This window comes from Typopeltis vanoorti, chromosome 25 (genome assembly GCF_054136105.1).
Source record: "Typopeltis vanoorti isolate ZY-2024b chromosome 25, IOZ_Tvanoo_1.0, whole genome shotgun sequence".
In the NCBI taxonomy this organism is placed as follows: domain Eukaryota; kingdom Metazoa; phylum Arthropoda; class Arachnida; order Uropygi; family Thelyphonidae; genus Typopeltis; species Typopeltis vanoorti.
The window spans coordinates 63,778,582-63,804,277 of record NC_143573.1 but is presented as its reverse complement, the minus strand read 5'-3'; the positions used below and the strand labels follow the sequence as shown (position 1 = coordinate 63,804,277).

Sequence of the window (25,696 nt, the reverse complement as noted above, 5' to 3'; positions counted from 1 at the left end):
ATGAGAAAATAATTTTAAAATCAGAATATGTGGTTCAGAAATGAAATTTGAAACTTTTTTTTAGATAATTTGTAAGAACTTCGCTTTGAATATTTTTGAAGACTTTTTTTTATGAAGGGCCTTTAAAACACATCTTTATTTGATCAAGTTATTACTTGTGAAACTGCAGTAGTCGGCAGTTTTATTTATTATTTATTTATATTATATATATAATTTTTTTTGACAGAAGAGATGTTCTAGAACTTTTTTAATGATTTTTTTATTTTATTGTGTAGTAGCAGTTATAAAAATTCTATGTGGTATATTGAAACAACGTCAGCAATGCAATATATGAAGTCATACCACATGTAATGTTTTTTCTGCATTGCCAAACTTCTTGTTAATAGCTTACTTTTCTTGTCTTTCATTCCATCTACCCCCATTTGGAACAGTCTTCTTTGAGCTGTTCAAGAAATCACTATCAGGTTCCTTCTTTTTTCTTATCCACTTGCTTATGCACACACCACCAAGTTGCTTTTTTTTTTTTTTTCTAATTCCTCTTGGGGAATATTACTATGCAATATGCATATGTAATCATCAGTCTACATATACAGCTTTTAACTAACATAAAGAAATTGTAGATGGAATATTGGAAGTTCAGTTGAAGAATGATTGGCTTTTAGTTGTACTCAAAGAGAATCTCACTGTAATTGTTCAAGAATGTGCCAAAATAACTTATTTTGAATTGTTGCATGATAGTGTTCTTCTGGTAAACATTTATTCTTTACTGCATGCTTAAGAAAACAAAGTGCCATTTTTGAATCAAATGATTTCTGAGAAAAATAGGTACTTTTAACACATGATCGACAGTGCATTCCTTGCAGAGGATTCTCTACCATAGCCGAGAGCCAGTTTTTATTGAGAATATTTGTTTTTTGAATGTTGAGTGAAATATTTAGGAAATTATTTCATTTAAATGATTTGGCCTACGTAAAGTATTAAAGCCATTTGTATTAAAGTATTTGCCACAAAACGTTTGAATACTGTCTTGGGGGGGGAAAAAATGCTTTGATCAGTTGATGTCAAAACTATTGTTTTACCATCAACACATACCTCTTCATCCTGCTGAGATTGTGTGTTTGTGTGCGAATGCAGAAAAGGCTTTACTTATCTAGTTTGAAAAGTTGCCAGAACCACAGATACCCACACAGTTAACCAAGGCATGCAAGAAACAATGAAATATTCAACTATGATTAGAATGTTTTGCATTATCCTTATTTGTAAAAAAAAAAAAAGAAAGAGAGAGACTACTTATCTATTTCAGAGTCTCCAAAAGCATGAACGTCCAGTGAATTTACCATGGGAGTACAAAAACAGAAGGAAAACCTAATCAATGGGAGAGGAAAAATAATTCGCACCTATAGAAAATAAGCATCTCTGATTCTGTAAATCTAGACAATCAACATTATCACCCAGTTCTTGAAGCATGCACAGAATACCATGATGATGACACATGATTAAGCTGACATTATTAACTTTTTACAGTTTTCTTCCATTTATCTTATGTAAGATTTCACAATAGTGTCAAATCTTGGTCTTCTAACGTACAGAGGATGATCGGTTAACGAACATAAGCCATTCAAAGACTGTTGTTAACTGATCATTGATTTACCATAGATTTTTATGGGAATTTGATTAATTCGTTCTGGAGACCCAAAAAATAAAATAAAAAATTATATAATTTCTTACTATGTTTATTTATAATAACAATAATACATACATACACAGTCTTACATTTTCATCAGTCATTTTTTTTCCCATTTGTGGGCGTTAAAGAAGCTGTCCAATGTCAATTGCTTTTCTCTCTTCTTCAGGATTTTTTGGAAGTGATTAATAGCATTGTCGTTGTAGAGATCCCCAAGCCTATTGACCTCAACCTGGTTTGGGTGCCATTCTAAGACCGTTGTTCTGACATCCTCCCACTTCTTCAAAAGATCTTTGATAGCAGATGTCAGCATTGGTCCTCTTTTGTCTTCCTCTTTTTCAGAAGAAAATGCTGCTGAATTTCTTGGTGTTCTTCATTCAAGTTCTTGGAGTTCTTCTGTTGTCAGATCATTTTCATGTTCCATTATGAGCTCTTCAATGTCATCTTCATTCACCTCCAATTCCAGATCTCTAGCAGTTGTCATAATTTCAGGGACATCTACGTCTCCCTGAATGCAGGATGGACACAGCTTTCGCCAAGCAGAATTGAACTGTCTTTGAGTGACTTCTGACCATGCCTTTCGAATGAGCCGGATAGCTTCAAGAATATCAAATTTTTCTTTCCAAAACGTTTTTAATGTCATCGTTGAGGAGAACTAGCATGCTTCAAAATGCTGACGAAACAGCCACGAGTGTACAATTTCTTGAAACCCGCAATAACCTCCTGATCGATTGGCTGAATCAACGGAGTGGTATTTGGAGGCAGAAACTGAACTGTCAGCCAGGGAAAGTCTTCCAGCAAATTATCTTCAAGTTCTTTTGGGTGTCCTGGTGCATTGTCCAATAGCAACAGTGCTTTCAATGGCAGTTCATTGGTCTGAAGGTAATCCTTGATACTTGGGGCACAAACTTTAAACAACCATTCTTTGAAAAGAACCTGCATGACCCATGCCCTTTCATTCGATCTCCACATCACTAGCAGTCTTTCTTTAAATATGGAATTTTTGTTGAATGCTCTAGGGTTCTCAGAGTAATAGACAAGAAACGGTTTAAGCTTCATATCACCACTAGTGTTAGCTCCCAAAAGTAACATCAATCAGTCTTTCATGGGTTTATGCCCAGGAATATTTTTCTCATCTTCATGATGCAGGTATGGTTTGGCATGTGCTTCCAAAATAAACCAGTTTCATCACAATTGAAAATTTGTTGTGGACAATAGCCTTCTTTTTTAATGAATTCTTGAAATTTATGATAGTCATCTAGTTACATCTCTTTTCATTTCCCTTTCTTTTATCCAAACTAAAAGCAATCTCTCCATTTTTTCATGGATGGCACATCTTTGTTTCTCAATTGTGATTTTCATTACTCCTTTAGCTGCTTGAGTCTTCTTGATTATATCTTTCTTAGCTAAGATTGTGCCTACTGTAGACCTGTTCAAGCCATCCCCCCCTTTCTATCATTATTGTCTTTTTATTGTTAAATAACGTCTCTTTCTTCCCTTCTATCACTTCTATTATATTCTACCCTTTTCTCTTAACTTGGGGCCGTATTTTACTATAAGGATATGGTTCATGGGCTGAAGAGATTCCCACCAGACAATGGCAATTCTTTTGTTTCTGAGCTAATGCTGGTTCTTACTTCGAACTCGGTGAGCACAGTTGTTGACACTCCACTCTTTTTTAGGCCCATAATATTATCAGTTTTTTTTTTAATAAAAAGTTCAGAAAAGCACTTACAAAAATTCAGAGAACAGAAATCAACTGGCGCACAAAAAGGTTATGTATAGAACTGTCAAAGTTCTATACATAACCTTTTTGTGCGCCATAAAACTGTCAAAGAACTGTCAAACATAAAAATCTTTCGCGAAAGTGTTCGTTGTCCGATTTGTTTACAGTGAACTGTTCGTTAACCAATCACCCACTGTACTACTAACAGCATCAGTTTGCTTATGTCTTTGTCACCCTCTGGGTCTTTTCCTTCTTTCAATTACCTATTTTGCTAATGTTTCCTCCTTTCCCATTCTCTTTAAGTGACCTGAACCATTAAATTACCTCTTGTACATATTACTAAATGCTAATTGTCACATTATTGCTAATATCTTCATTTTTAATAATTCTTCATTGATATAATCTGTTCAATAATTTTTCTCCAAATTCCTATAATTGTAGTCTATAGTCTTTGATTAACTGTTTAATTTCTAAACCAACTCTCTTAGATCCATGAGTTAAAATGTTCCTTCTGTCTTCTATACTGTTAGTTTAGTGTTTTGGCTAATGATTTTTATATTATTCTGTACAGATTTATTCAACTTTCTCTTTACCATACAGTCGTACTTATTCTATTATCTGTTTCCCAACTTAATTTGTCATCCTTGTTAAGAAAAAAAAAAAAAAAGCTTAAATAGCTGATATGTTTACTCTGAAGTTTGTGATCTCCATGTTATTGCTGTGTTGATAGTTTGTCTTATTTTTATTGCTTATTTTCATTATATATATATATATATATATATATATATATATATATATATATGCACACACACGTACATACAAAGAGTCAACTGAGGAATTAAATATATAATTACTCAATCCATAAGTCATGCATATGAAGAAACAGAATCAGTCTGGCATTAAATGCAGTAGGTGAATTCTTAATTTTTATTGTTTTCTAATTATTATTATTTATTTTTAAAAAAAAATAAATAAATAATATCTCCTCTCCACTCTTCCTTCCTTCCTGAGGCAGTAGTTTGAGTATATAAACATATAACCATCAAAAACATTATCTTCAGAAACATATAAAAAAAATTGTTCACTCAATGGTTTCTGTATAAGAGATGGTGCTAAATAAGTTTGCAGTTATTTCATGTTTTATTGCATTGTGTAGGATCACAACCTAGCTTATAAGACTCATGGAGTAGTTTGGTATCTAAAGCATGTCTTTCAGATTATCTGATATTTAGCCACACTACAAACATTCATGGAATGAAAGTGTTATTAAATATATGTTGGGTTCTTTAACATCATAATTTTATTCCCTGTTCAAGTTTTTAAGGTTTTTTTTTTTTTCTTAAAAATATATCCCAACTGCTGGGATATATTTAGATATATACTTATTTAGATAAGGAGTTATCAATGTTTCATATAAGTGTTAAAGGCTTTGCCATCATATTCGTTTAAATATAATCCTGGTTATTAATCAAAGGATAGGTAGCAGGAAAAAAAACTTAGATGTTTTAATCAAAATTGGTTTTACTACAATCAAAATTGTATGCTTTTCTAGGTGTGTGTGTGTGGGGGGGGAGTTCTGATACAGATTCTGAAATTTCCCCCTCCTAGAAGAGAACTAGAACTTGCGAATATATATCTTTGGATTTATTTTAAAATTCTTTAACAGTGTTAAATTGAATGAATTTAATAAGAAAAAATATTTTTTTTAATGAGAGAATTGTGAAATTTCCAAAGCAAGTATTGTTTATTTATTTTGAATATGCCACAAAATTTGGAACCACAGGCAACTTGAATTTTTAATTACGATATATCAGAATACTGTGAAATGATTCTAAATTGAAAATAGCCATTACTTTTTACCTTATTTATTAGAGGTGTCTGAAAGAAACAAGGGTAACTAAATTTTTCTTTTAAGAAAGCTGCTTATTAATAACGAGCATGTACTTATAAAAGTGAGTTCTTTCTATTGTGAAATATAATCAATGTAAAAATATGAAATGTGCCAAAAATAATAATTAAAATGCTTGATCAGCCATAACATGCAATTTTGTTGCAAACAGAAAAGTATTTTATTGTTATTTTATGTTTTTTTTATGAATAAAATTGCAATTATATTTGTTGATTTTATATCTTTGGCACTAGTTAAGAATGCAAAACTCCTAAAATGTCTTAGTTAAGCATAATCTATGGTTTTTTTTTATTTATGTGCTATTTGAAATTGCAAAATGTATTTGTTGACAGTTTTCAGATGTAAATTCTTGTCTTAGATTTTGTAAATGGAGATGCACTCTATAACTTGGGATTGGTAATAGTCCTAAAAGCTGTTTAACTGTGAATAAAGTTTTCACATCTTCTAATAAGGCTGTACTCAATCTGCTTTCCAAATGGACACATCTGATCATATATAACAGCATCATTCACATTATCCATCAGTTATCATTAATGTCAGTTATATAGAATAGCATATACTAAAACTCTAGTGTATTAGAGAGCTTTAGCATTTTATTGTATACTAGAGGGACTCTGTCCCCTGACGCCTATGGCACCAATCTCCCGAGTTCCAGGCTGGTTCTCCTTGAATTCTGATGACTCGAATTTTGAAGGCTTGAAAGGGGGTTTCCACCCTTGTGTCTATGGCAACCCCCCCCCCAGGAGTTCCGGGCTGATAAGCCGGTTATGCTAATTTCAGTAATGAATACTGATACGTACTGTTATTTTCATTGTTTAAAAGCCTACATCCGTTTCCAATTTCAGCTTATCATTTTATAGTATAGAGTAGATTTCTTGTATAATGGTCATCAAATTTCAGTTTTTCTTGAGGCTTTATATCACTTACGACTATATTTGACACACTCCTTCCATTATTTTTATGTGCCCAAAGTACTCAACTTTCTTCTGTCAGTAAAATCCTGCTTATGTTCTCCAGGACCTTTCTGGCTGTCTATGTTTCAATGTACAAAACTCAATATCTTATCTCAAAAGGCACTATTCTTTTCCTTCATATTCCAACATTCACATCCATAACTTGACTGTAAAAAGTCTCCATCCATAGGTCACTACTGCTTCTAGGTTATTTAAGATGGGAAGTAAAGATAATAGTGTAGTTTAACATATAGGAATGCAATTGTTTTTATTCCTAAAATATATTGTGTTCATGTGAGTTACATTCCTAGTAAAGTTAGCCTTCTTGGATAATTGCTATATTTAGTTGCCATCAAATTAGATATTACTTCGGATACTAAGTATTACCAATTCCATTGTAAATACATTAGTCAACCTTGAAGGAATTACTGCTGTTTCAAAATATATCATAAAGCTGTTTTTCAAACTTTTAATAATTTGTTTTTTCTTTTAGGATATATAAGACATGTCAGAGGTTTTGAAGAAATTCAAAGACATGGGCTTGTTGCTTTAAGACAGTGTTTATAAACAAAAATTAATATCACTTTTACATTCCATTATAAAAAAAGTTTTTCTTACCACTTAAAAATTTATACATGAGAGCACAGTGTATTTTCATCATACAAAATGTGCAGCCTATAACTTATAGACTATAACTTTCAACTGTAGTCTCAGCTTGCCCAAAATGAAAGGATATAGAATTTTAACTGACAAATAGTGAATTTAAAAAAAAAAAAATGTAACCCAGGGATGTAGTTTAGAGTTACAGCTGTTATGTTCTTCACTACTAATACATGAAAATTTCTGATATAACCACAAGAAGAAGCATATCTTAAAGCCCTTTGACCACAATGTTTTATCAAATTGTAATAATTTCTTCTTTTAGGATATATAAGAAGACATGTCAGAGGTTTTGAAGAAATTCAAAGAGACAGGTGTGGCCCATCAAGTTTTTTTGTACTGCAAGAAAAGTATGCAAATGAGATTCACCAAACTTTGTGAGAGACTTTAGGGGACTGTGCCCCAGTATATCCAACGGTTGCTAGATGGGTGGTGAAGTTTAAAACTGGGCATCCTAAGACAACAGACTCCCCCCCCCCTCCCATTTTAAGATGACCTTCCAACAATCGTGCCTGAAAACATAGATGCAGTGCATGCCTTGATGATGAAGAATACCAGCCAAAAATATTGCAAAGACTCTGGGGATATCCAGAGGAATGAGTTAGTCATTATCCACCAACATCTGGACATGTAGAAGCTCTCAGTGAAGTGGGTCCCCAAATGTTTGAATGCCAGCCAAAAGAGAGAATGTGTGCTGTCATCTCAAGGGATTTGGGTCATTTTGAAAAATCAGGTGCAACTTTTTTGGCTCGTATTGTGGCTGTTGATGAAACATGGCTTGACCTAGAGACCAAACAACAGTCACTGGAGTGGAGACACAAAGAAGTTCCAAACCCAAAAGTTAGCAGGGAAGGTTCTTGCCATTGTCTTTGGGGATATAGATATGTAATCCTTACCAAGTACCTCAAAAAAGGTGAAACTGTTACAGCAGCAGTTTACAACAGCTCTGAAAGAAAAACAATACAAGAAACTGATCAGAAGTGTGTTGCTTTTGCAGGACAATGCAGCTGCTCATGAAACCCAACAGATAATATGCAACTTAGACTTTCAGTGTCTGCCTCACCCTCTTTATTTGCCAGACCTGGTCTCATCTGACTATTATTTCCTATTCCCAAATTTAAAGAAACACTTGAAAGGAACAAAATTTACCACAGATGAAGTTGTATCTTCAGCTGAGGACTCGTTTGTGCAACAAGATTTTTTTTTTCAGAGGATTTCAAATGATACAGCAGCATTGTAACAAGTGTATAACACTTTGTGGGGAATATGTAGAATAATGTGCAAGTTACATGGTTCCCTCAGTTCCTTCACACAACTTTTCAGCATGCCCTTGTATTTTACAGAGACCAATTGTTTTGTTTTTTTTATATGGTGGCATCTACTGCATGCTGAAAGCTGAACACAGTTTTATCTTTGTATACATGGTTTTCTTTAAATGTTCTCACAAAAAGGCTTGTAGAGTTATCTGAATATCTTCCCTTATTCTTTGAATTTTCCTGCACATGAAACATCTTGAAACCATATTTTAGAACCCACCCCAATTAACTGCTCCTGTGTAGCATCAGTGAGAATCACAGGCCTTTTAGCAAAAGTTCAGATTCTATTGTTTAGGATGGAAGTAATACATGCATAGTTAGTTGCTTTCAGCATTACCCTGAACACTAACTTTTGCATCAGTAGTTGGGATCTTGTGTACTGTCTTTTCTACAACCATATTTTTCTCAAGTGCATTTTTCGGATTACCTATGCCACTTTGTAAAGCAACCTTCTTTGCCCACTTTTTTGGGGGGTTGGGGATTATTTCTTTAATTGTGATTCCATTCAAAACTAGATGTTATTTGTTTGCAAAGGTGCATTCACAGTGCGACAATGATCATAGATTTTATGGAGCACTTCAAAGAAAAAATTGCTCATTTATGTCAAAGCAATAAACTGAAGAATTGAATCTGAGCATTTACTCAGATTGGAAATTCTATTTTCCAAGACAATTCCTTATTTTTTGGTTTTTTAAATCAGTTCACAACATAACAATTCCAAACAAATCCTATAGGATTATTATGTTATCAAAGATCACAGCGAGGAGTGCTTAAGGATCAAAGCTGTATAACTAAGAGGAGACCTCCACATAGCCTTTAAAGAAATGCAGACAACTGACCAGGGCTTCTGACCTTATGTCCAATCCTAACCTTCTTGTGGTGCACCCTGTTAGGTGTCCACCTGGATACTGAACGAATGAGGATAGGCTGGAAATTTGGAATTTAGCTGATCAAATTGTATTCTTATTGGCTTAAACCATGATATAAAATGATGGTAACATAACAGAATTTCATGCTGGCTAGGGCATTACCCAGTTAAACAAGGCTCCATTGTTTTCAACAGGGAACCAGGATGAACAGCAAAAAGTCAGCAACTGGAACAAATCCTAAAACACACCCCAACTCAAGATTGGTATTATCAACATAAGAAGCCTGAATAGCAAAGAAATGGAGTTAGCTGAGTAATTGGATAAGTACCTGTTTGACATAATAGGGGTGACTGAAACAAAAAAGACAAAAACTGGTGAGTTCTTTCTGAGCAGTAAATAAAAAAATGTTATATTCAGGCAATGACAATCAAGGAAAAGGAGTAGCAGCCATAGTATTCAACACTAAATATGAGGCTAATCTTCTTGAATATCAATATCAAGTAGAATGATGTTGGCAAATATCAGAATGGGGAACTGGACAATGAGACTTATTTGTGCCTCTGGTGCCACAGAAGGTTCTACTAAGGTAGAAGTGGAGGAATTTTATGAAGCTTTAGGGAACTGACACAATGCAAAATTGGTCCTTGTTGGGGATAGGAAATGATTGTCAGACATACAAAAATATTTGGGGAAAATTTGGAGAAAAGAGCAAAGCTAATAATAATGGCAAATACCTGTTGGATTTCTGCTCAGGACATGGACTGGTTATTACTAACACCATGTTCCAACATAAAAATGTGCACAAATTCACATGGAGAGAAGTCTCATTGACTATGTTATAATTGATAGTGATGTTTTCTCCCTGGTGCAGGACACCAGAGTGTATAGAGGATTTGAAACTGGAAGTGATCACCATTTTGTCTTGAACAGGATAAAATTGAATTTCATATTGAAAAGAAGAACATGTAAGAAAGTTTTAAAGAGAATAAAAGTTGAGCAGCTCTCAGATGTGAACTGTAGACTAAAATGCACAAACATTATTCAAGAAAAAATGAAAGAGTTTGAGAACAAGAACCAAACCTTGGAGATTCGGTGTGTAAGCCCTGAAGAAAACATTGATTGATTCAGCCAGAGAGGCATGTGGTGAGGTTGTCTGCAAGGATAGAACTTCATGATGGACACAGGAATGTAAAGAGACGGTGAAAGTAAAGAAGAAAACATATCAAAAGTTCTTGGCAAATAAGTCAGCTTGTGCTCTTAGAGAATACAGAGACAAATGTAAGAAAGCTAAGCACTGTTTAAAACTAGCTAAACAAAAGTCATGGGAAGACTTTGGCAAGAACATAGATAATAAATATAAAGAAGGTGGTAGGATATTCTGGAGATTGTTGAAAAAGTCCAGAAATGGAGGAAAGTGAGATGATAAAGGTGACATGAAAACTGGAGAAAAAAAAAGATATCCTTGATATATGGAGTAATTACTTAGAAAAATTTCTAAATGAAACAATCAGTGACAGCACAGTAGTAAAAACCACTGATCAGGAATAAATATCTATACTTGAAGTAGAAAAGACATCAAAAGCCTGAAATGTGGAAATGCAGCTAGAGTAGATGATATTAATTGACCAGAAATGCTCAAGTATGGAGGTATAAAAAGTCTTACAGTGACTGCACTGCATAATTCAGAAGGCCTGGACGAAGGGATGAATTCCCGATGATTGGAGTAGAGCTCTCGTAGTACCCATATATAAAAAGGGAAATAAAACAATGTGAGAATTACGGAGGTATTTCTCTACTGAGTGTTCCTGGCAAGATCTATGCAAGTATACTTGAGAAATGGTTGAGAAGAATTGTGGAAGAAAAGCTTGGTGAAGAACAAGCTGGATTCAGGCCAAATAGAGGCTGTCAGGATCAGATCTTCACTTTATGACAAATAGTGGAGAAATCATGGGAATATAACAAAGATCTGTTGTTTAACTTCTGTTGATTTGAAAAAGGCATATGACAAGGTGCCAAGAGAAGCTATTCAATACGCTACAGTTATATGGTGTCAAAGGGGCATTATATCAAGCAATACTTAGTCTTTATTTGAGTTGTAAGTCAGCAGTTAGAATTGAAAGAAGTACAGGAAGATTGTTTAATGTTAAATCTCGTGTTAGACAAGGATGTACATTATCCCCTCTGTTATTCATTATCTATTTGGATCACATTATGAAGGAAAGTGGTATCCTGATATCGAAATTGGAGATGTTAATCTCAGCTCTTTGCTTTATGTGGATGATGTTATACTTGTAAATAAATCTGGTATGAAGTCTGCAAGATTCTCTGACTAAATTGAATAACTATTGTAATAGATATGGTATGAAGGTCAGCAATACAAAGACAATGAAAATAGGCAGAATCGTTGAAAATGTCAACTCTGTTGTGAACGGAGAACCTGTGGAACAAATAAAACATTTCAGCTACTTATGCACGATTTTTAGTGAAGATGGTAAATTAAATATGGAAATGGACAACAGAATCAATAAAGCTGGTATAGTAGGAAGTCAATTGAATAAATTCATATGGAACAAGAGAGAAATTAGTCAGAACACTAAATTACAAGACAGTGTTCAAACCAATTTTAACTTATGGATCTTAGAGCTGGGTTAGAAATAAAACACTTGACCAAAGACTAGACACCGCAGATATGAGAGTCCTGAGAAGATTATGGGCATGAAAGATAGCATCAATGGCAATATCATATTAAAAATGAGGATATTAGCTAAGAACTTGACACTGTTAGCATCCAGGAATGCGTTAGTAGAGCTACTCTCAGGCGGTATGGTCACTTAAACAGAATGGGAAAGGAAAGATTAGCAAAACATGTGTTTTCTGCTGTCTTGGCATGAAAAAGACCAAGATATAGGTGGATTGATACAGTAAAAAGTGCCTTATAAGATTGAAATATAAGATCTGATAATGTTGATGTTTTGATAGGTAACAGATTGATTTGGAGAAAAATTGTGGATAGGAAATTAGTAACAATGTAAGTTTTTCATGTAGTACTATCATATCCTGTACACCCTTTGAGAGTGCATGTCAGGACTTTGATGATTAGATCACAACAAAAGCTACAAATTGTGTAAACTGTTTTTAATTACAATAAATAAATTTTAATCATATTTGATGTAACTTATTTTGAGATAGTTAATGATTAATTTATACAATAGATTTTTCAAAGTAGTGTAGTTATTTATTCATGAAATGGCATATTTTAATATAGTTTACCTAGTACTTTTAGATTACTAGAATTGTCCCATTATTCATATGGATGAATGAAAATTTTTCCTTAATTTTTTTTTTTGTTGAGTATATTATATATATGCATTTCTTTGTTTAGTCTAAAAGTAATCTATAAGTAACAGGAAGTAGTAAGAACAACATAATAAATTTAGACTTTCTCATAGAGATATTGAGTACATTGACAGCTGATAATACATTTAATTTTATTTTTGTAACCTACTGTGTAAATTGATATGTTCATGTTTCAGTATTTGGTTCACATAAAATAATTTAGACTCTTAGATACTAGCAATTTTGAATCCATGATAAGATAATATTAAGATATCTGAAATCTACTATCTTTGTGAAATACACTCTTCATGTAGTGAGCACTAACTGGTTTAATATGATCCAAAATATAGTCAAGAGTAAAATCATGAAGGAGCCAGTGAACAGTGCTTCAGAGTTATTGCAGAGATCTATATTATTGCAAAGACACACTTCTTTATCATTATCTTTTCTGGTATCTCTGTAGCATTGTGGGGCAGATGAAGAACGAACACAGCCCCAGGTAATATTTAGTGGAGTATCTGTGAGGAGGGAAAGAAAAAGCAATATTAATGTGACTACACAAGAACAATTTGTAGAATGCTTTCATAATGAGTGAAATCATTTATACTTCGTAAAATTAATCATTTTCAGCATACTTGAGTTTTTATTTTAAAACCTAATCAGTAGTTGGAACATTTTAAGCTCTAAAGGTGTATAATGCTATTTTTATGGCTTTAAATAATTTTTTTTTTGTGGGGGAGGAGGTATATTCAAAGTGTGTTTAAATGTAAATGAATTTCTGCAACAGTTCAGTGGAGATAGTGTTTATGATATTCATCTCTTTTTTTTTTCCAACATCCAAACATGCATTAACTGGGCTTATATTTTACTGAATTTCAGAACACTACATGTTACACCCCATTTCAAGTTGTAACAGACAAAAGATAGTCCCAAATTTTGGTACTCTCTAATGTATAAATGGCAGTTTTCTTGGGGGGGGGGGGGGTTGAAGTTGATCTTAAGATGAACCCTGAATTTTTGGCAGATTAACATAGTTATACTTTAAGCTTAGCATTTCATAGCCATTGCTAATTCTGGGTATAGTCTCCACTATCATAACAACTTGCTATATAGCACACTGGTTTTCTTCTATGTGAAGCAGTGTCCAAAGCATAGTCTGCCAGTCCTAACATAATGATGTTAGTGGATGCATTTCTTGTGTTTTTAAAGTAAATGTTACAGTTACATGGATTTTATACACCCTAGGATGTGATAGAGCAATAGTGTCCAACCTTTCCCATACATGGGCAATATTCACAGTTACATTAGTTTTGCAGTCTGCACAGAATGATTCAAGAAATTGCTGTGTTGGATGTAAAAGAAAGTTTCTATTTTCATGTTTTTTTTTTGTTTTTTTATAAAATACCATAATTTTGCATTTAAATACTCACCTTAGAAAAGGAATACTACTCAATAGCTGAATAAATAAATATAATATATCTAAAATTGAAAATATTCAAAAATTTAATGGAGTTCAATACAGATATTTACCAAACAAAACTCATATATATATATATATAAATGCTATGTATATCTGCTCTATATATAGGACACAAGACCTATTGATGTGATAGTGCCATATGTGTATAAGTCATCATCTCATCCACTTGATAATAGCTTGAGTCCACTAAGAAGAAAGGTTCTCCACTTATCGTGATCTTTAGCCATCTCATTCATGACCCTATAGCTGGGTAGATGGGAATGTTCTTTCAGCAACTTTATCCAAGTACTTCTTGGTCTGCCTCTAGGTCTTTTTCTTCCTATATATCCATTCAGAACTAAATATGGGAGTCTATGAGGGGGGGGCCATTCTCTGAATATGACCAAACCATCTCAGTTGATGCTTAATGATTGTGTCTATTATATTATCTGGGAAGTTTAAATCTGTTCTGACTTGATCATTAGGCTTGTGTTCCATCCAGTGGGTGTTATTAATTTTTCTGAGGCATTTCATTTCAAATGCTTGAAGTTTCTTGATTGGTTGTTGAGTTAATCTCCAAGCTTCTGAAGCATAAGTAGCCATTGGGATAATAATTGTTTTATATAATTTTAATTTTAGACTCGTTGGGATTTTTTTATTTTTCCGTATTTTGTTTAGTTTATTCATGTTGGTCCAACCTAGGTTTAGCCTGTGTTTTACTGTTTCCATATTGTTGAGGTTATTAGATATAAGATTGCCAAGATAAACATATTTATTAACTTGTTCCAGCAGATGATTTTCGAGATTTATAGAAATATTTTCTTCTTCTCTACCTATCTTCATTATTTTTGTTTTATGATGATTTATTTTCATACCATAAGTTATACAAGAGTCATTTAAAATATTAATAGTTTTTTCTAGCTGTGGTTTAGAATCTGCTAAAATAATGATATCATCCACATATTTTATGTGATTAATGTTGGTACCATTGATTTTTACACCTGGTTCATCAGCTATGGTTTTACAGACTTCTTCTAGGAAGATGATAAAGAGTCGAGGTGAGAGAGGGCATCCTGCATTACACCTTTCTCGACTCTGAAATCCTCGGTTTTAATGTTGTTCATTTTAACAAAAGCTTTGGTGTCTCCATAATAATTTGTAATAAATGTTAAAATATCTGAATCCATGTTTATGTTTTTTAGGATAGCGATCAATTTGTTTCTATTAACTGAATCAAAGGCTTGCTTAAAATCTATAAAACAACAGTATATGGGCAGGTTGTATTCCCAGTATTTTTCTGCTATATTATTAATGGTGAAGATATGGTCTATGGTGGATCTATGTGGCCTGAATCTTGCTTGGTTTTCCTCTATGATTTTTTTCTGTAAGCACTTTTGTATAATTCAAATGAATAGTTTATAACTATGACTTAAGAGTGTTATGGGTCTATAATTTTCACATATTCTTTTGTCTCCTTTTTTGTGAATTGGTATAATAATTCCTGTTTTCCAATCAGTTGGGATTACTCCAGTATAAAGAATTTGATTAAATAAATTCATTAAGAAATTAACAGTTTCCTTGCCATCATATTTCCATAGTCCTATAGATATTTCATCTTTACCTGTAGCTTTTGTAAGTTTCATTTGGTTTATTGCATTTAAAATTTCTGCTAGAGTTATGGTGGCCTTTTCATATATCATCTTTTCTGTTATACTTTCCTCCTCCTGTTCTTTTTTGAAATAATGTTTGATAGTAGTCCTTCCAAATTATTTTAATATTTTGTATTGACCCAGCTTCTAGATTGTTTTTATCTTTCATTGTTAATGGTTTATTTTTATAGATCTTAGTTAATTCTTTGATAATTTTGTATACTTTTATTAGCTTCTTCGCACAGTTTTGCTTTTTCCTCCAACCAGTTATTTTTGGCAGAAGTGCACATTTTATCAATTTTGTTTTTATCATCATCATCATCATCAAATTCCTGCCATGTACCCTCAAGGGGTGTACAGGATATGACAGTACTACATGAAAAAATTACATCATCACTAACTTCCTATCTACAATTTTCCTCCAAATCAGTCTGTTACTTGTCAAGACTCCAACATTATCAGATCTTATATTTCTATCGTCTAAGGCACTTTGTACCGTATCAATCCACCTATATCTTGGTCTTCATCTGGGTCGTTTTCCTGCCAACCTGGCAGAGAACACTTGTTTTGCTAATCTTTCCTCTCCCATTCTATTTAAGTGACCATACAATCTGAGATTAGCTCTGCTAACGCATTCCTGGATGCTGACAATGTCAAGTTCTTTCCTAATATCCTCATTTTTAATATGATATTGCCATTGATGCCATCTGTTCACGCCTCTAATCATTCTCAGGACTCTCATATCTGCGGTCTCTAGTCTTTGGTCAAGTGTTTTACTTCTGACCCAGCTCTCAGATCCGTAAGTTAAAATTGGTTTGAACACAGTCTTGTATATACAGCTAATTTAGTGTTCCGACTAATTTCTTTCTTATTCCATATGAATTTATTCAATTGACTTCCCACGATACCAGCTTTGCTGATTCTGTTGTCTATTTCTATATTTAGTTTACCATCTTCAGTAAAAATTGTGCCTAAGTAGCTGAAATGTTTTACTTGTTCCACAGGTTCTCCATTCACAACACAGTTGACATTTTCAATTATTCTGCCTATTTTCATTGTCTTTGTCTTTTTATTGCTGACCTTCATACCATATCTATTACAACAGCTATTCAATTTAGTCAGAGAATCTTGCAGACTTGTAGCGGATTTATTTAGAAGTATAACATCATCCGCATAAAGCAAAGAGCTGACATTAACATCTCCAGTTTTGATATCAGGTTTAATATCACATTCCTTCATAATGTGATCCATATAGATAATGAATAACAGAGGGGATAATGTACATCCTTGTCTCACACCAGATTTAACATTAAACCATCTTCCTGTACTTCCTTCAATTCTAACTGCTGACTCACAACTCAATAAAGACTAAGTATTGCTTGATATAATGCCCCATTGACACCATATAACTGCAGCGTATTGAATAGCTTCTCTCTTGGCACCTTGTCATATGCCTTTTTCAAATCAACAGAAGTTAAACAACAGATCTTTGTTATATTCCCATGATTTCTCCACTATTTGTCATAAAGTGAAGATCTGATCCTGACAGCCTCTATTTGGCCTGAATCCAGCTTGTTCTTCACCAAGCTTTTCTTCCACAATTCTTCTCAATCGTTTCTCAAGTATACTTGCATAGATTTTGCCAGGAACACTCAGTAGGGAAATACCTCTGTAATTCTCGCATTCAGTTTTATTTCCCTTTTTATATATGGGTACTATGAGAGCTCTACTCCAATCATCGGGAATTCGTCCCTCTGTCCAGGCTTTCTGAACTATGCAGTGCAGCCACTGTAAGACTCTTATACCACCATACTTCAGCATTTCTGGTCGAATATCATCTACTCCTGCTGCCTTTCCACATTTCAAGCCTTTGATGGCTTTTTCTACTTCAAGTATGGATATGTATTCCTGACTGCATGCCTGGTCAGTGTTTTTTATCACTGTGCTGTCATCACTGCTTGTTTCATTTAGCAGTTTTTCAAAGTAATTACTCCATACTTCAAGGATATCTTTTTCTCCTGTTTTCATTTCACCTTTATCATCTCTAATTCCTTTTACAGCACTGTTTCCTCCATTCCTAAGCTTCTTCAACAACCTCCAGAATATTTTGCCACCTTCTTGATATTTATTTTCTATATTCTTGCCAAAGTCCTCCCATGACTTTTGTTTAGCTAGTTTTACACACTGTTTAGCTTTCTTACATTTGTCTCTGTATTCTGTAAGAGTAAAAGCTGACTTATTTGCCAGGAACTTTTGATATGCTTTCTTCTTTTCCTTCACTGCCTCTTTAACTTCCTGTGTCCACCAGGGAGTTCTGATTTTTTTATCCTTGCACACAACCTCACCACATGCCTCTCTGGCAGAATCAATCAATGTTTCTTTCAGAGTTTGCCACTGAATCTCCAAGGTTTGATTCCTGTTCTCAAACTCTTTCATTTTCTTTTCAATAATATTTCTGTATTTTAGTCTACAGTTCACATCTGAGAGCTGCTCAACTTTTATTCGCTTTAAAACTTTCTTACATGTTATTCTTTTCAATATGAAATTCAGTTTTATCCTGCTCAAGACTAAATAGTGATCACTTCCAATTTCAAATCCTCGGTACACTCTGGTGTCCTGCACCAGGGAGAAAACATCACTATCAACAATAACATAGTCAATGAGACTCTTCTTATTCCTAGCCTCTTCTCTCCATGTGAATTTGTGCACATTTTTATGTTGGAACATGGTGTTAGTAATAACCAGTCCATGTCCTGAGCAGAAATCCAACAGATATTTGCCATTATTATTAGCTTTACTCTTTTCTCCAAATTTTCCCAAAATATTTTTGTATGTCTCACAATCATTTCCTACTCTACTATTTAGATCCCCAACAAAAGGACTAACTTTTCCTTTTTCATTGTGTCAGTTGCTTTTTCTAAAGCCTCAAAAAATTCCTCCACTTCTACCTTAGTAGAACCTTCTGTGGGACCATAGGCACAAATAAGTCTCATTGTCCAGTTCCCCATTCTCATATTTGCCTACATTACTCTACTTGAGACTGACTGCCATTCAAGAAGATTAGCCTCGTATTTTGTGTTGAATACTATGGCTACTCCTTCTTTTCCTTGATTGTCATTGCCTGAATATAACATTTTGTATTTATTGCTCAGAAAGATCTCACCAGTTTTGGTCTTTTTTGTTTCAGTCACCCCTATTATGTCAATCTTATACTCATCTAATTCCTCAGCTAGCTCCATTTCTTTGCCATTCAGGCTTCTCATGTTCATAGTACCGATCTTTAACTCTGGTGATGTTGAGTTGGGGTGTATTTTCAAATTTGTTCCAGTAGCTGACTTTTCGCTGTTCGCCCTGGTTCCCTGGCGAAAACAACGGGGGCCTTGTTTAACCGGGCGACGCCCCAGCCGGCATGAAATTTTGTCATGTTGTACCATCATTTTTTATTTTGGTTTAACCAATAAGAATACAATTTGGTCGGCTAAATCCCAAATTGCCAGCCCATCCTCGTTCGTTCAGTATCAAAGTAGATACCCAACAGGGTGCACCACGAGAAGGTGAGGATTGGACATTAGGTCAGAAGCCCTGGTCGGTTCTCTGCATTCCTTTAAAGGCTATGTGGAGGTCTCCTCTCAGTTATACAGCTTTGACCCTTAAGCACCCCTTTTGTTTTTAAGATTCTTATAATGTTGTTTATTTTCTTCTGTATTTTTTATATTTAATATATGCTTTGCTGTTCTTTTTTCTTCTAAAGTATTTAGAATTTCAGGGGTTATCCATTCATGATTTGGTCTTGATGTTATACCAAGTATGTTTCTTGCAGTACTTGTAGCAATTTTTTACCTTGATTCCATGTATTTTCTATATTGTCATAGGAAAATTTTCTAAACTCATTTCCTATTAGTGTCTGATAGTTATCTTGCATAGATTTCTCTTTCAGTTTTGACAGGTCCACTTTGTTGATAGGAGCTTGTGATTTACGATACTTGAATTTTAGTTTAATTTTTGCTGCAAGCAGTTCATGATCAGTGTCGAAGTCTGGAGTTTTTAAAGTTCTAGCATTCTGCACTGATGATTTTCAGTTATGTTTGATTAGAATGTAATCAATACAGTTCTTTATTGTACCATCTGGTGAGGTCCATGTATATTTGTGGGAAGGTCTATTGAAAAAAAAGGGTATTACAGATAAATAGATTGTTTGCTTTACAAAATTCTAATATTCTTTCTCCTCTTTCATTTCTGTTATCAACTCCAAACCTGCCCATCACATCCTCCATGCCTGGGGTAAACTTCTCAATTTTGGCATTAAAATCACCCATCACTATTAATATATCTTTCTTTTTGGTCTTGTCTATTAGATCTTGCAACTTATCATAGAAGGTATCGATTTCTTCATCTTCATGTGACTGATCAGGGGCATAGATTTGAATTATTGTAACGTGAACATTTTTTTTCTTTACCTTTTAATCGGATAGTGATCATTATTGGGCCATGTGGTTCTATGGCCATGACTGCATTTTGTAGCCTATTGTTCAGTAAAATGGCGACTCCTTCTCTATGTATATTGTCCTCTCTGCCCGAGTAGAATAGTTTTCCTGAATTTAAGTTTATAACTCCTTCTCCTGTCCAATGGGTTTCAGCCAAGCCTATAATGTCCCATGTAATCCTAGTAAGTTCTTTTTCCATCAAATTTATTTTCCCAGGTTTTAACAGTGTCCTTATATTTAAAATTAAGAGATGCAAAACTCTATTGGCTGACCACATACTAAACTTCTAGGATCAGTCGTGTCGGTTTCCTGACGCAGTAATATTCTCTTGACACAGTGGAGACTCCTGATTCGTAGGGTTGAATGGCAGAATAATGCAGCCGGCTTGCCACTCCTCTGCTGCATCCTTTGGTCCACGACTCCTTATTCTTTATTTGGAGCAACCTGTTGGGGTTTCCCTCATCTGCCACCCGAGGGACGAGCCTGGTAGGAGTCAGATCTCCCCCAAGTAAGAGAGGAAATTTGAAAACCCGAGGATTGTAGTCATTGGGAAAGACTGTTCCAAAGAGCAGAGGTGTAAGAAATGAAGGCAGAGTATGAGAAGTTGGCTCGATGAGCTTGGAGTTGACTGGCAGCTGCTCATGTTCATTCATGGGTCCTGTTGCTACAATCCCTCCACTTTCCTGTACCCATGAACAGGTGTAATGTAGCAACATCTATGGAAAAGAAACTGGAGAGAGATGGTGGGGATGGAGTCATCAATTAAGCAAATTGCTTGCTTATACGTACAATCAAACATTGAGGGAAGTGTTAAGTGAACCATCCCAAATGTGGGAACAGTATTCTAAGGTTGGATGGTTTTGAGCATTATAAAGCATCAGGAATTGAGCAGAAAAGAATACCAAGTTTTTTTAAAGGCTGAAGAATAAGCTATGGACTTGATGTGTTCATGCTGGAATAGATTGGATGTGAGAGTTAACCCAAGTAGAGAAAAGTGATCCTGTTTGGCAAGAGGAATAGTCTTTTTATAAATGAGACAGGACTGCATTAAAATTCACCAGATTATTCTCATCTCACTTGGGAATGGATAAAGATCAGTGTTTAGGAGATATATTAAAAATCTTGAAGCATGAGTTACCTGAGCACTACAAGGTTTTGAAAATGAAAGAGAAGTGGAGAGTACCATCATCAGCAAATCTATAAATAGAATGTCAGGGAGAGAAGATCATTAATGTGTAGGTGACAGTACTAAGCACTGGGGTACACCGGCCACACTGAATCAAATGCCTTAGAAATATCAAGGGTGACCCCTTGAGTTTCTCTGAACTTTTCTATGGCTTGCATCCAAAAGTGGGTGAGGAGATCAGCTGTGGAATCCATATTGACGATCTTTAAGTAACTGGTGGGTCTGCAAATAGTTGGCTATTGATCACTGTTTCTATTATTTGTGATAGTTTGATGGCTGACTTTTATCTCCCTGTTTGATTAGTTTATGGTTTATTAGTGCAAGAACAGCAAAAGGCATACAGTGCTTCCTCTCCTATTTTGGGAATGGAATGGGCAAAAAAAAAAAAATCTTGCTTCCAGGTTCTGGGATAAATGCCAAATGAGTATGAACTTGTAGAGATGATGCAAGATAAGTGCGAGTTCTGGAGCACAAGCTTTTAATATGATCAGGAGACATTGGTATCAAGCTGCCAAGGATTTTTTTTTTTTTTTCTGATGTCCTGCTGAAATTTCAAAGGAAGCATACTGTGGATAGTTAGAGGAAGGATAGGAATTCTTCCTAGGCTGTCTGTGTGAGAGTTGGAGGGGGGAAAAAATGGATACCAAAAGGTTGTCTGGGAGATGTTGTCATTGCACGATCAGTATGTGAAAGGTGGAAACATGGAAGGACAGAAGTTGCATCCCATAGCCTTGGCAAGCAACTGGAAGGCACAACTGCCATTAGGACAGGAGAAAGCTTGCTGCACTTGGCCCTTACAAAGTCCACTTTGAAATTGTTGATGACTTTCTGAAGTTGTGAGAGACTGGAACCATTGGGCTAGTTTTCAATTTTTTGTTTCACACAGCTGTTGACGAACCAGTTGTTTCACGGGAGCATCAATGTCGGTAAAACCTTGAATGAGCAAATGCAATGTCTTATAAGCAGATCATCATAAGGCGGGGTATTGCTGTACACAGTTCTTGAAATCCAAATAAAAAAATGCTAACGTCTTTTCTTCTGCTGAGGGAGTGGGCAAGGCTGTTTTAGCCCCATCTAACTTTTGGAGAATGAGGAATAGTCTGTCATTTTCCCCTTTAGAGATATCTGAATCGAACTTAGAACGTTCTTTCATCTGGCGGCCATGCTATGGATGCAAACGACATTTCCACATGCTTATACTTCTTGAAATAACAAAATTCAAAATGTTTTTAGTTCACTTTCTGCCTGGGCTGTAGGTTAAACATCACTGTGTGAGAGAGGATGGAGTTTGTTCTGAGGTTAGAAATGCTAGTTTAAACTGTGGTTTGATGGTTATATTTGTTTAGTCCTTTAGCTATCTTATTATGTCTACCCAGCCAGCTATACAGTATGGTGATGCTTTGTGAAAATGGGTAGTATTTTATCTTTTGTAGAAGCTGTTGATATTAGCCCAAAAAGTTTGGTGAAGGTAGTTGAGTACTGTGGCAAGAACAAATTGTCAGGGCTATTTGTTCTTGTGATTTATGCAGTATCTTCTAGTGTATAGTACTATAGATTTTTTTTTTTTTAATGAAAGATGTGTGACTAGTATGTCAAGCAACAGCAGCCAGACTGGTTTGAGAATTGCTGCATTAAGTATTCGCTAAATGCCCCAAAGGAGGGGGTGGGTGGGTGGGAAATACTATTAATTTTTTTGTACATTTTTCCTTGCAGCCCTGCCGTACAGTAAAGATGAATAATTTAAATATGGCATGTGGGGGAAATTTGAATTGATAAATCAAGATGTGATATTGAAACTAAAGACAATGTTTGAATTTTTACTGAAAATAGGGGAAGTTATCATTGTGGAGGGGGGGGGGAAGCAAGTGACATTGATAACTATTTGGCAGGTTTGTAGGTGGGACTATCATATACAGTATGTACCATGCTCCACTATGAGGCAGAGGAGTGAATTTTTTGGGGGTCATAAATACAGGGTAGTGTTTCATATGAACTATCACCTCTCCATGAAATAATGTATTTAATCCTGCATTGCATTTGGGGGGGGGGGAATAAAAAGCAAATTGAATAAATTTTAAATTCTCCAACTTCAAGAATGTGGTATAAAGTTACCCTAGCACTAACAGAAGATGGGGTCAGGGCTCACATTCTAGGTCCACAGTAGCTGATAATGTTTGCATATAGATTACCTAAAAGCAATATACCACAACTTTTTTTTATTCTTCTATTCAATGTTCCCTCTTTTTCATGGATGGATGATGAGTATTTTTCTAGCGAGTAAATACAGTAAAGTGATCTGAGAATATTATTACTAGAGACATCGAAGGAATTAAGGGATACCACCGATTAACACATTAACTACACTCACTGCTTCAACAGGCAAATAGTTTGGCACTTCTCTGGGAGAGAGAAAGATTTAGCTCTCACTCCTTTACCAGCATGCAAACTGAACGTCAACGATGTCCCCTCGACTTCCATGTAACGAAAAATTCGTCAACCGATATCTTATGTAACATCCTTTCAGAAGTTTATAGATCTATCCTATCACCTTTCTTTTCCTGCTTACCAGTCTGCAGCCCACATGCTTTCAATTTCTTCTCATAATCCAGGTATCTTTGCATCCTCTCCACAGCTTGATCCTCAGAACCCAGGAAACAATTGCACACAGTGGTCCAGGTGTGTCTTATAAAGAGGCAGATTGGCCTTATCCTTTCACTGCATTGTTTGTTTCAACATCCTAATTAGCTTATAATTGATTACAAACACAATTCAGATTATATTAACCTTTGAATTTCTTATCCACCATTACTCCACGAGCCCTGTTCTGGCCCTATCAGTTTCTCCCAGTATAACATGCCGCATGCAATCTCATCTCATCATGCTAGATTGCATACGGCATATTAACTAATATTGCAGCCCACAATTTCAACTAATTTGTTGTTCTGTAAGTGCTGCATATCAGTGGCATCGTGAATGGCCTGTCTGTCTTTACATTGTCAAGTATTTCTTAATATTATTAATGGGGAAATACCACTGGTCACCTTAAATCTTGCAGGCTCATCCCTACATATTACACCACTTTCTGAAACCTGTTCCCCTTATCCAGCTCAGACAAAACTTTATTATGATAATTAATAATTAAGGAATTGACAGCATACACTAGAAATATAAATTAAATCAACTTTAATATATACTTTCCGATATTTCGGCAACGTCACGTGGCCATCTTCATGGGAACTTCAGATAAAGACGTGCACACGAGTACTACATAACATCCTAAAGTCCTGGTGGGCTATATTAGGTATTCTTGGCCTTTGGGCTGAAATTCTTCTGATGCATGTTTCCCAAATTTGGGACAGTTAAAACGCTGCCGAAATAATCAGGTAATCCCAAATTGTGTAAAATTTAAGACTTTCTGTTCACAAAAAGCTCTCCGTATCTATAACTGGGCGAGCCAGGTTTTACTACGGGAGCAAATTAACGCACGCGGTTAGCCGACGTAAACAGCTATTTTAGCGCTAGAGATAGAGCTTTCAAATAAGCTAAATCACGAACTTTGGTCAATTCTACATGACGTCTCATGCACTGCAACAAATAAAGAATTCGAAAGAATATGGAGTCGACATATCAACAAGTTTGATAAATTTAAAAAGAACTCTACGTCCAAACCAAAACTACGAACAAACACTGTAGTTAACCTTTCTTCAATTATCTTGAAAACTGAAGCACTCAACGCTCTGTCACGTGGTCACAACTTCGCCATTGCTCCTAGGAAATTACCAGCCGAGGAATTAATGATCCAGATTGAACGCGGGATGCGCCACCTTTCAAACCACGTCGCCAACGATATTAGATAGGATGTAGCTTGTGTTCTCACAAAAGCAAAACTACCAAAAACCAACATATCCATTAATGAATACAAGTCTACAGGAAATGAAAAACAAAGAAATAGCTATCACCAAAGCAGATAAGGGGAACACCACTGTGGTACTCAAGCCTTAAGCTTACCTGGTACTGACCACAGGTAAGCTTAAGGCTTTACTATTAGATCGAGCTACCTATCTCCCCATTGAATACAATTCCACCAACTCACAAATTAGAAAACTCCATAGGCTCCTTAAGAAGGTCACTTCTTGGCCTGTGGAGATCACTAACAGACTAAAACCATATAACTCTAGACCCCCCCCCATATATATGGGCTCCCGAAAATACATAAAGAAAATGTGCCATTACGTCCCATAGTGGATGGCATTGATTCCCCCACTTACAATCTAGCTAAATATTTAGCCAAAGCGCTCTCACACTAGTGGCAACACCATCACACACAAAAAATTCAGCCCACTTCAAAGCCAGTATAGAAAACCTTACACTTCATCTTAATGACATAATGGTCAGTTTTGATGTGTCCTCCTTATTCACAAATGTCCCCATCTAAGAAACCTTAGAGCTAATCCAAGCTAAATTT

General features: G+C 35.1%; 1 protein-coding gene across 1 annotated transcript in view; it reads right to left on the bottom strand.

The window, feature by feature from the left end:
• Window positions 1-6,813: 6,813 nt before the first annotated feature.
• LOC150092799 (uncharacterized) overlaps window positions 6,814-25,696 on the bottom strand; it is a 28,282-nt gene continuing 9,399 nt past the window's right edge. Inside the window, exon 3 of the mRNA XM_090414624.1 lies at window positions 6,814-12,971. Within this exon, the coding sequence (XP_090270750.1) occupies window positions 12,760-12,971 (212 nt within the window). The 3' untranslated portion in view covers window positions 6,814-12,759. The remainder of the gene's footprint in view (window positions 12,972-25,696) is intronic.